Source organism: Schistocerca piceifrons, chromosome 1, assembly GCF_021461385.2.
Source record: "Schistocerca piceifrons isolate TAMUIC-IGC-003096 chromosome 1, iqSchPice1.1, whole genome shotgun sequence".
NCBI lineage: Eukaryota > Metazoa > Arthropoda > Insecta > Orthoptera > Acrididae > Schistocerca > Schistocerca piceifrons.
Genome location: NC_060138.1, coordinates 801,813,080 through 801,827,723, shown reverse-complemented (window position 1 = coordinate 801,827,723; position 14,644 = coordinate 801,813,080). Strand labels below are relative to the sequence as shown.

The following is a 14,644-nucleotide window of genomic DNA, read 5'->3' as shown; positions in this document are numbered from 1 at the left end:
AATTCTACTTCACAAGCACCTTATGGTGTTTGAGAAGGGTGCTTCTGGTTCCACCACAATTTCCCCCTTCACAGTACCATTCAAAATTGGTGCTGTGAAGAATGATAGTCAACAAGCCACCAGACGATATTTAATTTCTCTGATTTTATCATCTCAGTCATTTCATGATGTTATTAATACAAATGTAATAGAGTCCTTGAAAGTAAAGTATGGGTGAAATGGAATTTTTTCAATATCTCCATTTAGTCCTAAAGGGTTATTAGACCCTGTTTGGTGAAGGAAAAATAAATGAATTGCTGCTATTGCAGCAATAATAAATGGTAATACAAAATGGAATGTAAAGAATCGATTTAATGTTGCATTATCAACAGCAAATCCTCCTCACACTCATTGAACTAAATCTGTTCCTAAGTATGGGATTGCTGATAATAAATTAGTAATTACTGTTGCACCTCAGAATGATATTTGACCTCAAGGTAAAACGTATCCTATAAATGCAGTTGCTATAACTAAAAATAGGATTACTGTACCAATTATTCAGGTGTGTATGTATATGTAAGATCCGTAGTAAATTCCTCGTCCTACATGCAAATAAATACAAATAAAAAATATAGAAGCTCCATTTGCATGTAAGGTTCGAATAATTCAGCCATTATTTACATCTCGGCAGATGTGAACTACACTACTAAATGCTATTTCAATATTTGATGTATAATGTATAGCTAAAAATAGTCCAGTTACAATTTGAATTACCAAACATAGCCCTAGTAGGGACCCAAAATTCCATCAAAATGAAATATTTGTTGGTGCGGGTAAATCAACTAAAGAGTTATTAATGATTTTAATTAAAGGATGTCTCAATCGTAAGGGTTTATTCATTAGTAAATTATCTTATTTTACGAATAGGCCCCTGGTTAATGTTGGTGATTTTAACAACTGCTAATAGTGCTAAAAATAAATAAATTATTATTATTATTGTAATAATGAATGTTGGTCTATTATATAGTTTTTCTAAAGATATTGTTATTTCTTGATAATTGATTGAATTATCAATATTTATAGTTTCAGTATTTTTGAAAAAGTCTATAAATATTGTTATATCTAAAATAATTAATGTTGATATGATAAATATTCATATTGTTAAGGTAATAATTATTGTAATTGATTTAGGTTGAAATATTTCGTTTGATGCAATTCTCGTAATATAAATAAATAGAACTAATATACCACCAAGAAATGTTAAAAATAAAATATATGATAACCAATATCTTTCCATTATTGTCCCTGTTATTAGCCCAACTAAAAAAGTTTGTAGGATAATGAAAAGCATTATTGATATTGGGTGTCTTAATTTAATAAAATTAATATTTATTACGTTTGATAGTGATATAATTATTATTTTGATCATTTCAGGGGTTAGTTTATTTAAAATATCGGTTTTGGGGACCGATGATGGGAAGCTTTCCACCTCTGAAGTTTTAAAAGCGGGGGCCAGACTTATCTCCGGTTTACAAGACCGGCGTTTTTTTTAAACTATTAAAACTAATGTTTATATTCTCTGTCTTTACTTCTTTATTGATTTATTTTGCTGGTGTTTATGTTTTTTCTTCTAAACGTAAGCATTTATTAATGGTTCTTTTGAGATTAGAATATATTGTTCTTTCTTTATTTATGTTGGTTATTGTTTTTCTTATTGAGTTTGATTATGATTATTTTTTTCCTGTTATTTTTTTGGTTTTTTCTGTTTGTGAAGGTGCTTTAGGTCTTTCTATTTTAGTTTCAATAATTCGTTCTCATGGTAATGATTTTTTTAATTCTTTTGGTTTATCTTTATGTTAAAGTATTTATTTATAACTATTTTTTGATCCCTCTTTGTTTAGTTAATAATTGTTGATGGTTGGTTCATTCTTTAATGTTTCTGTCTAGTTTTGTTTTTATGATTTGTGTTTATTCATATGCAGATTTAAATATGATTAGATATTATTTTGGTATTGATTATTTTTCTTTTAGTTTGATTCTACTTAGTTTTTGAATTTGTTCTTTAATAATTACTGCTAGAGGTTCAGTTTATTTAAGTTCTTATCATTCTAATTTTTTTGTTTTTATAGTTTTAATTTTAATGATTATGCTTTATTGTTCATTTGCTAGATTGAGTCTTCTTTCTTTTTATATTTTTTTTGAGGCTAGATTGGTTCCTACTTTACTTTTGATTTTGGGTTGGGGTTATCAACCTGAACGGTTGCAGGCTGGTGTTTATTTAATTTTTTATACTTTGGTTGCTAGATTGCCTTTATTATTAGTTTTATTTGGGGTTTATGATTTTTCTAATACTTTATATTTTCCTTTATTGGTTGATTTTGGTTCTTATTATTTTATGTTTTATGTTTTTATAATTCTTGCTTTTTTAGTTAAGATGCCAATATTTTTGGTTCATTTATGGCTTCCTAAGGCCCATGTTGAGGCCCCTATTTCAGGTAGAATAATTCTTGCTGGTGTTTTATTAAAGTTAGGTGGTTATGGTATTTTTCGTGTTATAAAGGTTATTTCTTATTTGGGTTTAAAGTTTAATTATTTTTGATTGTCTTTAGGTTTATTCGGTGGGGTTATTGTTAGATTTATTTGTTTTCGTCAGGTTGATTTAAAATCTTTAATTGCTTATTCTTCTGTTGCTCATATAAGAATGGTTATTGGAGGATTGATAACTATGAATTGATGAGGTTGTATAGGTTCTCTTTCTTTAATGGTTGGTCATGGTTTGTGTTCTTCTGGTTTATTTTGTCTATCTAATATTATTTATGAGCGTTTAGGTAGACGAAGATTATTAATTAACAAGGGTATAATTAATTTAATGCCAAGAATGGCTTTATGATGATTTCTTTTGAGATCTTCTAATATAGCCGCTCCTCCTTCTTTAAATTTGGTAGGTGAACTTAGATTATTAAATAGAATTATGTCTTGATCTTCTTTTAGATTTCTTGCTTTAATTTTTTTGTCTTTTTTTAGAGCTGTTTATACTTTATATATGTATTCTTATTCTCAGCATGGTAATTATTATTCTGGTGTTTATACTTGTTCTCTTGGTTATTTTCGTGAATATCATCTTTTACTTTTACATTGATTGCCTTTAAATATTCTTTGTTTAAAGGGTGAGTATTTTTTTGTTTAGGTTGCTTAAGTATTTTAATTAAAAATGTTGTTTTGTGGAATCAATGATATGAATTTTTTCATCTTAGGCCGTGAATTTGTTTTCTATTTGTTCTTTGAGTTTTTTTTTCTCTATTTTTTTCTAGAACTATAATTTTTATTTTGGGTATTTATTATTTAATAATTGATTATAGAGTTTTTGTTGAATGAGAGCTTTTTAATTTAAATGGTTCTATGGTTGTTATGACTTTAATTTTGGATTGAATGTCTCTTATTTTTATATCTTTTGTTATATATATTTCTTCTTTGGTTATTTATTATAGAGAGGATTATATATCGGGAGAAAAGAATATAAATCGTTTTATTATTATTGTTTTAATATTTATTCTTTCTATAGGTTTTTTAATTATTAGTCCTAATTTGATTAGAATTTTATTAGGATGAGATGGTTTAGGTTTAGTTTCTTATTGTTTAGTTATTTATTATCAAAATGTAAAATCTTATAGTGCGGGTATGTTAACTGCACTTTCTAATCGTATTGGTGATGTTGCTATTTTAATTTCTATTGCTTGAATATTGAATTTTGGCGGTTGAAATTATATTTATTATTATGATTTTATTTCTAATTCTTTTGAAATAAAGCTTATTACTATATTAATTGTTTTAGCAGCTATAACTAAAAGAGCTCAAATTCCCTTTTCTTCTTGACTTCCTGCAGCTATGGCTGCTCCTACTCCTGTTTCTGCTTTGGTTCATTCTTCTACTCTTGTTACTGCTGGGGTTTATTTATTAATTCGTTTTAGACCAATATTAGATACTTATAATTGTGGTTGATTCTTACTTTTAATTGGTTGTATAACTATGTTTATGGCCGGTTTGGGTGCAAATTTTGAATTTGATTTGAAGAAAATTATTGCTCTTTCTACTTTAAGACAACTTGGTTTAATAATAAGAATTTTGGCTATGGGTTATCCAAAACTTGCATTTTTTCATTTATTAGCTCATGCTTTATTTAAGGCTTTATTGTTTATGTGTGCAGGTTCAATAATTCATAATTTAAAGGATTCTCAGGATATTCGTTTTATAGGTTCAATTGTTAATTTTATGCCTTTAACTTCAGTTTGTTTTAATGTTTCTAGTTTATCTTTGTGTGGTATACCATTTTTAGCAGGTTTTTATTCAAAGGATTTAATTCTTGAGATGGTTTGTTTAAGATGAATTAATTGTTTGATTTTTTTTCTTTATTTCTTTTCTACTGGTTTAACTGCTTCTTATTCTTTTCGTCTTTTTTATTATTCAATATCTGGTGACAATAATTTTTATTCTAGATTTTCTTTTGACGATAAGGGTTATTATATTTCTTTTGGTATAATTGGTTTATTGTTTGTTGCTGTTTTTGGTGGTAGCCTTTTGTCTTGGTTAATTTTTCCTGTTCCTCATGTGATTGCCCTGCCTTATTATTTGAAGTTTTTAACTATTACTGTAGTTGTTTTAGGTGCTTATTTGGGTTATCTTATTTCTAATTTTGATTTTTCTCAAAATTTATTTTCTTTAAGTATGCTTTCTTTTGTTAGATTTGCTGGTTCTATGTGGTTTATACCTTTCATTTCAACTAAGTTTATTAGATATTTTCCTTTAAAATTGGGTTATTATTCATCAAAGTCATTTGATTATGGTTGAGGTGAATTATTTGGTGGTCAAGGTTTATATAGACTATTTATTTATTTAATTAGTTATATACAAGGTTGATATGATTCTAATTTTAAGATTTATCTTTTAACTTTTATTTTTTGAATATTTATTTTGGTGGTATTATTTTTCGTTTACTTAAATAGCTTATAATTAGAGCGTGACACTGAAGATGTTAAGGAAGTATATTTACTTTTAGGTATTTATAAATATACATATATTATTTTTACAGTGAAAATGTAATGTTTTATTTAAACTATATAAATTTTAGAAATGTTAACGGAGTTTAACCGCTAATATAAAAAGTTAGCAGCTTTCATATTGGCTTTACATTTCCTTAATTGGAACTTTATAGTTCAATTATATTATTAACAGTAATACGCCTCTTTTTGGCTTCAATTAATAAGAATAAGGGTATTTTATTTACCAATCTTCCAGGTCGAAACTGACTGCAATATTTCGCTTCTTATTCTATTTAAGGTTGATTGATTATATCAATACTTTTTGAATGCAACCCAAATGTTATAGTTAACTACAACCCTTTATTCTGCTCATTGTAAGGCTCCTTGATTTCATTCATGGTATAGTCCACCTAATAATACTATAATAAAAAATATTGTTGATACTGTTCAGATTATAATGTCTGAAGTTTTAAAAATAATTACAATTGGAAGGATTAATGCGATTTCTACATCAAAAATTAAGAAAATTACTGCAATTAAGAAGAATCGAAGTGAGAATGGTATTCGTGCTGATCTTTTTGGGTCAAATCCACACTCGAATGGTGATCTTTTTTCTCGGTCATTAATTAATTTTTTTGATAATGTTGTTGCAAGGATTATAACAATTATTGGAATAATAAATCTAATAAAAATTCTTGTAGATAAGATTAGGATTGTTTTTCGTGATTTATATCAAGCTTTTTGATTGGAAGTCAAATGTACTATTTATACTAGAAAAACAATTATCTACCTCATCAATAAATAGAAATATATAAGAATAATCATACTACGTCTACAAAGTGTCAGTATCATGCTGCTGCTTCAAATCCAAAGTGGTGTCTTGGTGAGAATTGATTTATTGAATGTCGAAGTAGACATGTTGATAAGAAAATTGTTCCGATAATTACATGTAGACCATGAAATCCTGTTGCAACAAAGAATGTTGATCCATAAACTGCATCTGCAATGGTGAAGGGTGCTTCTCAATATTCATATGCTTGAAGTATAGTGAAGTATAGTCCTAGTAGTACTGTGAAGAATAATCCTTGTAATGCTTGAGTATGATTAGATTCTATTAGACTATGATGTGCTCATGTTACTGTTACTCCTGATGCTAAAAGAATAGCTGTATTAAGTAATGGAATTTGTATAGGATTGAAAGGTTGAATTCCTATTGGGGGTCATAATATTCCTAATTCAATAGTAGGTGCTAGTCTTCTTCTAAAAAATGCTCAAAAAAATGAAACAAAGAATAGTACTTCTGATGCAATAAATAAAATTATTCCTCATCGTAATCCAATTGATACAAATCCTGTATGTAGTCCTTGGTATGTTCTTTCTCGTACTACATCTCGTCATCATTGGATTATAGTTAGAATTGTAATTCCAAATCCAATTATAAATAAGTTAATGTTAAATAGGTGAAATCATTTTGCTAATCCTGATACTAGAACTATTGCTCCAATTGCTCCTGTTAATGGTCAAGGTCTGTAATCTACTAAGTGGAATGGGTGGTTTGAGTGAGTTGTTAACATAAGTTTAGTATACTTCTCTAGAATATAAAGTTCTTAAAATTGAGAAAACATAGGCCTGAATTATTGCTACTGCTGATTCTAGAATTAATAGAAGTATTTGTCCAATAATTAATAGTGAAATTAAGTTTATTGCTATAGATGGTCCTGTATTTCCTAGCAACGTTAATAGTAAGTGCCCTGCAATTATATTTGCTGCTAGTCGTACTGCTAGTGTACCTGGTCGAATGACATTTCTAATTGTTTCAATTAATACTATAAATGATATTAATGCAGGTGGTGTTCCTTGTGGAACAAGGTGTGCAAATATGTGCTTTGTATGATTAATTCATCCAAATAATATAAATCTTAATCATATACGTAGAGCAATTGCAAATGTTAATGTCCACTCTTGAATTTTTAACCAGACACCTCTGCATGATGCACAATGCCTCTCTTGTTACATCTGCCACTGGAATTTTTCAGATATTTCTGTAATCCACTTGTATTTCCTAAGCAAATCTGTGAACAAATGCACTGGTCTTCAGTGTATCTTTCCAATCTCTTCTATTAATCCTACCTGGTAAGGATCCCAGGTTGATGAACAGTACTCAATAATCAATCAAATGAGTGTTTTGTAAGCCACTTCTTTTATGTATGAATTACATTTCCTTAAGATTCATCCTAGATCCTATATCTGTTTTATGTTGTCATTCCAGTGTAGTTTATTCCAGGTGGTTATTACTAAATATTTTGTGGCTGTTAACTGTTTTCAGTGATTCATCAACAATGGGGTAATCAAATAGTAATGGATCTCTTTAGCTATGTATGCAAAGTAGGTTATTTTCATATAAATTCAGAGTAAGCTGCCTCTCCATGAAGCAATCATCATCAGTACTTTGCATATGTTGCAGCATTTCTCTACAGTTTTTTGGTGTTGCCGTATTCCTATGCACAACAGCATCATTTGCAAACAAACTCATGGAGCTTCCAACTGTAACACAAACTTCTGGAGGCGCATGTAGCAAAATCTCTGTAGCTGTCCAGCCCACTGCCATGATAAAAATAGAGATAAACAAAGTTAAAACATTTCCAACCACAGATTCTGGCTGCTTATGCATTGAGTTCAATAATAGGAGGCATGGGGATGTACACTCTTTAACTAAAAAGACACTGAATTTAGTCTATTTGTTTACCCATTAAAAGTAATTTTTTCCAAATCATCTCAAGCCACCAATAGCTTGCCTAAGTAAGAAACTATGGAATGGCAAGGTGGAGCAATTTTCATGGTCACCAATCACATAATTATAAAGATAAGAAACATGACATAGATTTAGTAAAATTGCAGTGGCCAATACTTCAAATTCAAGCTGAGGTATTGATTGTGTGGAGGAACCAGTCCCACAGACAGAGCATCCCCAGGAATTCCAACCTGTGTGTAAGGGCAGTGGTGTGACCCTCAGCAGCAAGACTTAAGTGATCATTGGTGTGCCCACTCCCACTTAAGTTGACAGCAGGGTATCTTTTGCTTGCACAGGAAGCACATAATGTGCAACTACTCATGGTTACAAAATGCTGAGGGACACCCTCTCAGACTCAGTTTGTTGTAGCACTTAATAGGCTTTACTTTCTGGTATGGTAGTAACTTCCGTACTGTATGGTAGTAACTGCTATTTTGTGATTCATGTGTTTATTTCCAGTACCTGGGAAGCAAACATGGACAGTGATGCTCTCTTTTTGTCAAATCATTTGTAGCAGAGCACTCAAAGCAAAACTGACAATGTTTAAGATGCAAATATTCACTTTGCACCAACAGAGATCAGCTGCATGGTTTTATCAGTGTTACATTGGTAAGCTTTGTCATGCTGGCCCTGTCTGTGTGCTTGTAACAAGTTTCTTCTCATGGCTCTTTAGCTTCATTTGTGATTCATATCCTGGAGTTTACCTTTCTTATGCTGCATCAAAACTCTGTCTAGTGTTGGGTGTAATTATTCTTATTTATGTTCATATTTTATGTCTTTTCATGTACTTGTCGCTTGGCCCATAGCAAGCCCACATTTCACCTGTATAGTTCGAAATTGTGGACTGGCTAGTTCCCATCTGTTTTTATCAAGACTCCCTCCAATTTTTAAGTATTTTTGAGAATATACCTGCCTTTGTTTTAGTCCTCTCATTGTTACTGCTCTGTAGTCTCCTCCTGTTTTCTTCATTAATCAATAAATTTCAATTGGCAGTCTAGATCCCTGTAGTATGTGAAGAAGAACCTGACAGTATTGTGGTCCACAGAGCAACAAACTATCAGGTGACATCCTTTTAATCTGATGGTAGGGAAGATGGTGACAGGTGACAGGCAGACCACATTCATTTATTTCATTTCATTTCAATCCCTTCGAAGCCATGCCAATCTCCACAAAATTATCTATTAGATCTTGTATATATGTTTATATTGATAGGGTTTTCCTTGTATTTCAGAGATCAGTCCATCTGTCATCTGGTAAACAAAACAAAAGCTTACCAAGTCAGACTAGGTATATCAGGTGTGATCAAAAAGTAACGGGAATTTTTTTTTTATTTTGCAGGCTTTATACATTGAAATTTCAGTTTTTTTTCATCTTGTTGGTGCACATTTTTCTGATGTATGTCCATATTTTCAGTTGTTTTGAATATCTGGTTTACTTTTGATAGCCAAAAAAAGGTTATATGTATTTTCCAGTCCTCAAAAAATTTGTACTTTTGAAAAAGGTGGATCAAAGAATTTGCATTGAATTCTGCTTGAAAGATGGAATAAAGTGCAACACCACATTCAAAATGTTGATTGTGGGTTTTGGCGAATCTCCTAAGAGTAAGACAAGAGTTTATGAGAGATACAGACATTCCAAAGAGGGTCGAGAAGATGTTCAAGAAAATGACCACCCTAGATGTACTAGCACATCAATTACTGCTGACAATGTGGGAGAAGTAAAGGAAAAAAAGTTCTGGAAAACCATGGAATCACCATCAGAGAGATTGCTGATGAAGTTGGCATATCCTTTGCCTCATTCCAAGCAATTTTTTATGTTTTGGGCATGAAACAAGTAGCAAAAACTTTGTTCCAAAACTGTTGAATTTCAACCAAAAACACTGTCATATAGACATTGCTCAGGAACTGCTGAATCAAGTTGACAATGCTCCAGAACTTCGACCCTTTGATTACAATGGAATAGTCCATCATGAGTTGCTACCTTATGGTCATACGATCAATAAGGAATACTACCCAGAAGCTATGCGACATTTGTGTGAAGCAGTCTGAAGAGGAACAGCCAGAACTGTGTCAAAAATCACTCATGGAAATTGGATCATGATAGTGCTCCCACTCACACCTCAATTCTTGTTCATGATCTTCTGCTAAAAAGCAAAACACTCATGTTGCCTCAGCTACCAAATTTGGTGTATATGGGCCCCTGTGACTCTTTCTATTCCCACAGCTGAAGAGAACTGTGAAAGGATGTCATTTTGCCACCATTGATGAGATAAAACAGAATTGCTGAAGGAACTGAACATCATACTAACAAGGGAACCTCCCCATCGCACCCCCCTCAGATTTAGTTATAAGTTGGCACAGTGGATAGGCCTTGAAAAACTGAACACAGATCAATCGAGAAAACAGGAAGAAGTTGTGTGGAACTATGAAAAAAATAATCAAAATATACAAACTGAGTAGTCCATGAGCAAGATAGGCAACATCAAGGATAGTATCAGCTCAGGAGCGCCATGGTCCCATGGTTAGCGTAAGCGGCTGCGGAAGGAGAGGTCCTTGGTTCAAGTCTTTCCTCGAGTGTAAAGTTTACTTGCTTTATTTTCGCAAAGTTATGATCTGTCCATTCGTTCATTGACATCTCTGTTCACTATAATAAGTTTAATGTCTGTGTTTTGTGACCGCACCACAAAACTGTGTGATTATTAGACGAAAGGATGTGCCACTGCAATGGGAACCGAAAACATTTGATCGTAAGGTCATAGGTCAACCGATTCCTCCACAGGAAAACACGTCTGATATATTCTATACGACATTAGTGACGGCTTGTGCGTCACATGACAGGAATATGTTGTCGACCCACCTACCTTGTACACTTGGCGAATGGGTAAAAAGATTCTTCTACCTTGCCCGAATTAGGTTTTCTTGTGGATGCGATAATCACTCCCAAAAAAGTGATGAAAACATAAGAGTTTGTCACATAAACTGCAACAAATTAATGCAACAGTTTCACAGTCACACAGTTTTCCCTGTGCTCTGTCAAAACATGTTTTTACGTTTTCAAATTTTTCCATGTGTAGACCGTCAAATCCTGCTTATGTCCAAGCAAATCTGAACATGCCCTGGAATTTTGGAGAGCAAAGTTGATTATGTGTGAGTACCTGAACTTTGATAATTGTCTGAAAATAAAAAATTAAAATTCTCACTCAAGGGAAGACTTGAACCAAGGACCTCTCGCGCTGCAGCTGCTGATGCAAATCACGGGACCACGACGCTCTTCCACTCATATCATCCTTGATGTTGCCTATCTTCCACATGGACTACTCAGTGCATATTTTGCTTATTTTTTTCATAGTTCCACACAACTTCTTCCTGTTTTCTCGATTGATCTGTGTTCAGTTTTTCAAGGCCTGTCCACTGTGCCAACTTATAACTAAATCTGAGGGGGGTACGATGGGGAGGTTCCCTTGTAAGAAGCAAGTTCCAGAAGTGCTTCCAAAATTGGAAAAAGAGTTGGCACAAATGAAATATATCACAGGAGGATTACTTTGAACTGAACAAATTTGATGTTGATGAATCAACAAAGATCCTTTAAGAAAAACAAAAATTCCCATTACTTGTTGATCATATCTCATGAAGTAGTCTAGTCTGTCTTGGTATGCTCTTATTTTGTTTACCAAATAACAGTACAGAACTGACCTCTGAAAGGCAAGGAAAACCCCACCAATCTGGGTGCTGGTACCTACAGCTCTCTAGATCTCAGTGATAAACAGAGTGAGCTAAGTTTCACAAGTCTCACAATGTGGAATCCATTTTAATTTTCATAGAGGAGATTTTTGTTCTCTAAAAAGGATTGTTATGTTTGTATATAAAATTGTTTCACTTCTCTCAATAGAATTCCTCATGAATATGTTGGACATCACCAAAATTACACAAATATTTTGTTTCATAAAACTGACTGTTTCTAGTAACCAGACTTACAGAAGCATTCAGATGCAGACAGTATTTTAATTTTGTGACTGAGTGATGGCTGGCACATTAACCAATGTGTATTATAGGACTGTAGCATCACAATGAATTAGTAAAAATATAGGCACAAGTGTTATGGTGTGCAGTCATAAGAGTTCAAAACTATTTCTTAATTACATAAATCCTGAACAAGCCTCAGAGAAAGCATTTTCAGAGCATGAAAGTGTCAGTCCAGTATAGGTTGTCCTTGGACACAGTCATTTGATCTCATGTAATATGATATTTGAAGCAGCAGTTATTCAGACAAACACATGTACGTTTATTCACAGTGTAAGGTTTTTGTCATTTATGTAAAGTGACAATGTTCATAAAGACTTGTTCTGCACTTACGTTCCATTTCCAAAAGAATTCTTGGATGCAAGTGCTTCAATACAATCTTCAGCTCCCAAATTACACATAATACTTTCTACAATATCTTGAGTACTCCTGTCTTCAGACTGATATTTTCCACTGTATCCTCCAAATTGTTCATATAAAGGCGAAAGTAAGGTCCGCCCATACTCCTACAAAACACAAATACTGCTATAATACCAATAGATAAAATGTGTATCTATAGGCCTATTAGTGAAAGTAACATAGGCTTGTTATCTTGAGTGATGGTTTCATAGTCAGCTAATATTTGTAATGTAAATTAAAAGTTTTTGAAAATTTATAGGAAGCCATTTATTTTGAGAAATGGATTCCAGAAAAGGTTCAGATATGGAGAAATCTATTTGTACAACAGTGAGAATCTACTATATTCACTAGAGAATATATTACAGTCTACAGTTTGCAGGAGAGCTTCTGTAAAGTTTGGAAGGTAGGAGACGAGATACTGGCAGAAGTAAAGCTGTGAGGACCAGGCGTGAGTCGTGCTTCAGTAGCTCAGATGGTAGAGCACTTGCCCGCGAAAGGCAAAGGTCCTGAGTTCAAGTCTCGGTCGGGCACACAGTTTTAATCTGCCAGGAAGTTTCATATCAGCGCACACTCCGCTGCAGAGTGAAAATCTCATTTTGCAATGATTTGTTTGCACATGACATGAACATTGTGTCAGATATGAAATCAAGTATATAGTCAATAACAGGAAGGCAAATAATCCTTAACATGATCCAGAAATATGTTCACTATACAGGAAAGTACATTTTCAGTACTTGCTACCCACCTTTAAAGTTTTATTACTAATAAAGTACAATTTAAAATGGTTGTAAAGGATTTATTTGTGGCTAAGTCTTTTTACACTTCTGATAATTTCTAAGTAGAACTATGAGATGTAGATCTACATGTTATTAATTATATCAAGTATGTAATGTGAGTGTTATAAAACTGACATCTCCATATCTTCAGTGCAATAAAGCAGTCTGTGTAAGTAATGTTGTAAAATAAGTTATGGGCTTCACTGTATATATATTTACATATTTATGATGGTTAATTATTAACTTTTAGACGAAATTATGTTTCAAATTTTTTGCTTAGCCCACTTCCTTGAATCTCATTTCACATTAAGGATCTGTGGAGGGAATATTAATACCCCACTTCTTTTGTAAATTAGTATTATATATTTTTCTTTTTATAGAATGTTCTGCTTTCTTGATGACCTCTTCACTAAGGATCTGTGGATCAAAAGTATTTCTATCTATATGAAAATTTTTCCAGAATGAGATTTCACTCTGCGGCAGAGTGTGCGCTGATATGAAACTTTCCTGGCAGATTAAAACTGTGTGCCGGACCGAGACTCGAACTCAGGATCTTTGCCTTTCACGGGCAAGTGCTCTCCAACTGAGCTACCCAAGCACAACTCACGACCTGTCCTCACAGCTTTACTTCCTCCAGTACCTCGTCTCCTACCTTGCAAACTTTACAGAAGCTCTCATGCAAACCTTGCAGGACTTGCACTCCTGAAAGAAAGGATATTGCAGAGACATGGCTTAGCCACAGCCTGGCGGATGTTTCCATAATGAGATTTTCACTCTGCAGCAGAGTGTGTGCTGATATGAAACTTTCCTAGCAGATTAAAACTGTGTGCCAAACCGAGACTCGAACTCAGGACCTTTACCTTTTGCGGGCAACTGCTCTGCCAACTGAGATACCCAAGCACAATTCACGCCCCGTCCTCACAGCTCATGGATTGTAAGAAATTATTTATGTATTCTAGAAGCAATAGAAATGAAATAATTAACTATTTTCAATCAAATCCACTGTACATGCTGGTAGGAAAAATATCAAAAATCACTTTGCATCCCATGTCATTTTCTCTTGGAAAACTGATGACTTTTTTATCTCACATTGTATTCTTACATTTTTGTCTTGGTTTTTTATAATCTGAAGTTCTAAATATTTTTTGTGTTTATATCTGCTTTCTTTCTGTATGTCCTTGTTAATGTTGCTAGAAGAGCTACTTTTTACTTTTTTATTTTTAGTAGTAAGTGTCATTTGCATAGATTGATGAGTAACATGTGTGGTATTTGACATTACTCTTGACTGTTAGTAATTAAAACTGTTGACAAAATATACTTGTACTCTATTTATAGCCTTAAACTGTTAACAATATAAATGTGTATTTTTCCACTTGATTTCCATGCGCAAGGAAGGTAAAATTGTCTGTATGAAAAACATTGACTCTCCAAGTTGTGGTTAGCTGCTTGAACAGTCATACACTGTAACTTGTTTTTCATCCCTAGATAAGACAATCTGAAGAGCATATCCATTGGTTTGATGGGGAGCATGGATATGAAAATGACTTTTCTTTAGCACACAGAGTTCAGGTGGTGGTTTTGGTTATAAACTGCTTTAAAGATTTTAGCAGCTGCTTCATCAACACAATGTGGATGCCCAGTGTT

At 32.7% G+C, this 14,644-nt stretch overlaps 1 protein-coding gene across 1 annotated transcript in view; it reads right to left on the bottom strand.

Moving 5' to 3' along the window:
• Positions 1 to 14,644, bottom strand: part of LOC124789660 (aminopeptidase Ey-like) — a 225,449-nt gene that overhangs the window by 37,172 nt on the left and 173,633 nt on the right. The window contains exon 14 of the mRNA XM_047257098.1: positions 12,159 to 12,331. Coding sequence (XP_047113054.1) covers positions 12,159 to 12,331 — 173 coding nt within the window. The remainder of the gene's footprint in view (positions 1 to 12,158; positions 12,332 to 14,644) is intronic.